Genomic DNA, 3,134 nt, shown 5'->3' with positions numbered 1-3,134 from the left:
CCCTCCTAACACAGCGGGAGGCAGGATGACAAAAGCTGCTCAAGTCTTCTTTTGGAGAGACAATCACTCAGACAGAGCAGGTGTGCAAACAGTGAGACAGAGTGAGAACGGGAAGGGAGAAGGTGTGGTGGGGAAGTGGAGTCACATGCTTTGCGTGTGGCCAAGAAAGAACGAGTCTCGCCAGGTCTAAGAAGAGGACAAAAGAATCAAGGAGATCTCTAAGGAGAGCCCATATGGCCGTGGGTGATTTCGGCAGCCGTTCATAAAAAAAGGTTTATAATTATATAACTATATTTATTTTATTTACATTTATGTACATATGATAAAATTATATAATTATAATTTAGATCATTTTCCTAGTGCCTCTTGACTGTCAGTGAGCAGCTCAATTGGGCGGACAGAAGCCTGAATCTCAGCCTGAACCAAATCCAATTAAGAGTGGAAAGTCTATTTCTCTTCATGCTCAGCACACTCTGCAACGCTGAATAACAAAGTAAAGGAGAAACTTTATAGATTCAGCACTCTTTTTTGATAACCAACCTATCCATGCAGCATGTATAGGGAATCATTACTTTCTTAATACGCTCTGTATTAGCACTGTGAGAAATGCAGAAATCTATGACCGGCGGCCTCTTTCCTTGAGGCAAGAAACATTGATAAGTGGGAAGAATATACAATTAAAGTCAAAACACTTGGATTCCAGCTACAAATATGCCACTTCATAGACACAGCTATCTTATTTCTAAAATCAGTAAAACAATCACAGCTGCCGTACGCATCCCACGGCTGTCCTATGCACTTCACATCTTCATTGTCAAGAATAAAACCAATAATCTTTAGAAGGAATTTGCCAAAATGTAGATCCTGTCAATGCTAGTTATTAAATATGTTGATGTGTTGGAGAGGAATAACCATAGCTCACTATAGCACAAAGCCGAGGGAATAAATATAAGGGTGTTAAATATAAGGAAAGGCAGAGTGTTGTAGAAGTTAGAGGAGGCTGAGATTAAATCAGAAGCAGAATTATCAAAGAATTCACAGAATCTCTAGTTATTTTATCTTTTTCAGATGCTAGGCTTGGCATTGACAAAATGGGCAAAGTTTCACCTGCAACCTGCACTGTGTTTGCATAAAAAGTCTGCTTATCAATACCATCGACTTACTCTAATTAATCACTATTAATCTGAAGTGTCCTGGAGTAGCCTATTTTCACTCTCCTGAGAATAGAGGGAAGGGAGCATATTCTTTACTTTCTTTTAATATTTCAGGATCTAACAGTCTTCTCCAAGAAGAGATAGTGACTTTGGGCTTCTTTGCAATCATAGGCCATTGTCCAAATTTGGTCCCTAAATGACTAACAAACCAATTATCAATCTTCACTCATTAGATATTTACAGACAATATTTTACGTGGAAGTTGCTTTGTCAGACCCTGACTCTGTGTATGAACTACTTGGTAGTTTTGTTGTTGTTGTTGTTGTTTTTTCTAGTATTCAGAGTTTGACCAAATCTAGCTCAGCTAATGCACCTTAATTTCCTTTATCTGGATATTAGTCAGAATCCTTTTTCCCCCATTATATTACCAGCCAATAAAGTCTTCTTAAAAAATAAGCCAGAAAGCATCTTCTGTCATCCAATAAGTGATCAGTGATCAGCGGTTGCTCAATAAGGGGGTAACAAGAGAACTTAAAAGTTAGGAAAGCACATAACCTACATATGGCTGGTGTTTTGCTAAAGCAAATGAAAAATCAGGCAGTAATTATAACTCTGGTCATCTGTCTTATTCACACCGTAATTTTCAAATAATAACGGAGAATGGAATAATTATTTGTTGTTTCTTCCAAATTTCAGACATGCAAACAATGAAGGTCAACCAGACAGTCCTGAAGGAATTCATTCTTGTTGGCTTTTCCGTGTACCCCCATGTGCAGGCTTTCCTCTTCGTGGTCTTCCTTTGCCTCTACCTTCTCACCCTCACAGGTAACCTGGCTATCATGGGTCTAACTTGGGTGGACAGATCTCTCCATACCCCTATGTACCTCTTCCTTGGTGCCCTCTCTTTCTCCGAGACCTGCTACACACTGACCATCATCCCCAAGATGCTGGCCGATCTGCTGACTGAAAACAAGAGCATCTCAGTCATGGGGTGTGGGTTGCAGATGTGTTTCTTCTTGGGACTCGGTGGCACAAATTGCATCATCCTCACCTTGATGGGATATGATCGCTTTCTGGCCATCTGCAACCCTCTCAGATATCCACTGCTTATGACCAATGGGGTGTGTGGACAGCTTGTGGCCTCTGCTTGGGGGGGAGGCTTTCTCATCTCTCTGATAGAGACTGCACTGATATTCAGGGGCTCCTTCTGCAGCCCCAACCTTGTCAAACACTTCTTCTGCCACATGCGGACAGTGGCGAGGCTGGCCTGTATAGACAGCGACCTCACTGAATCCATTGTGACAATGATCTCAGTGTCAGGCTTGATGGGCACCTTCCTGCTCATCATCATCACTTACGTGTTCATTCTCTCCACTGTATTCAGGATCCCATCAGCCAAGGGCAAGCAGAAGGCCTTCTCTACCTGCGCCTCGCATCTCACAGTGGTCATTATCCACTTTGGGTTTGCCGCTATTGTCTATATGAAGCCAGAAACTTCGGGGGGAGATGATACCCTCATGTCTGTCCCTTATACAGTCATTACTCCTTTCCTCAGCCCCCTCATTTTCAGCCTCAGGAATAAGGACATGAAGAATGCCTTTAGGAAGGTGCTTGGAAAGAGAAGTTTCTTGAATAAATAATTTTGGATTATTGCTGCATGACTGACTGTCTCCTGATGTCAGTAGGCATTGCTCCTGTGATGCCAGGAGAAGCCTGTGCCATTTGCATTTTCCAAAGTTGGCACAGAGGAATCCAGAGACTGAGCCTGGGAACTCAACCATCACAAACATTTACTCAGTTTGTTAAAAAAGTTGTTGAACTACTCGTACTTCTACTGGCTGCTCCTGAAGACACTAGGCTGCCAGTAGTCAGGCTCTGGGCATCCTGCATCATGGAAGGGGAAAAGCAACACTGTGGAAGGGGAAAACAACTCTTGTGACCACAACACTGAGAGGCACTTAAAAATATCTAAAGATAAGA

At 42.2% G+C, this 3,134-nt stretch overlaps 1 protein-coding gene across 1 annotated transcript; it reads left to right on the top strand.

Annotated features, from left to right (window-relative positions):
- Positions 1-1,834: 1,834 nt before the first annotated feature.
- Positions 1,835-2,794, top strand: LOC121471514 (olfactory receptor 10X1). The gene has a single exon (XM_041722329.1). It carries the CDS (start codon positions 1,853-1,855, stop codon positions 2,792-2,794), a length of 942 nt encoding a protein of 313 aa, XP_041578263.1. The 5' UTR covers positions 1,835-1,852.
- The last annotated feature ends 340 nt before the right edge of the window (positions 2,795-3,134 follow it).

Source organism: Vulpes lagopus, chromosome 11, assembly GCF_018345385.1.
Source record: "Vulpes lagopus strain Blue_001 chromosome 11, ASM1834538v1, whole genome shotgun sequence".
NCBI lineage: Eukaryota > Metazoa > Chordata > Mammalia > Carnivora > Canidae > Vulpes > Vulpes lagopus.
Note: the sequence above shows the minus strand (reverse complement) of the source record. Positions and strands in the feature narration are given on the sequence as shown.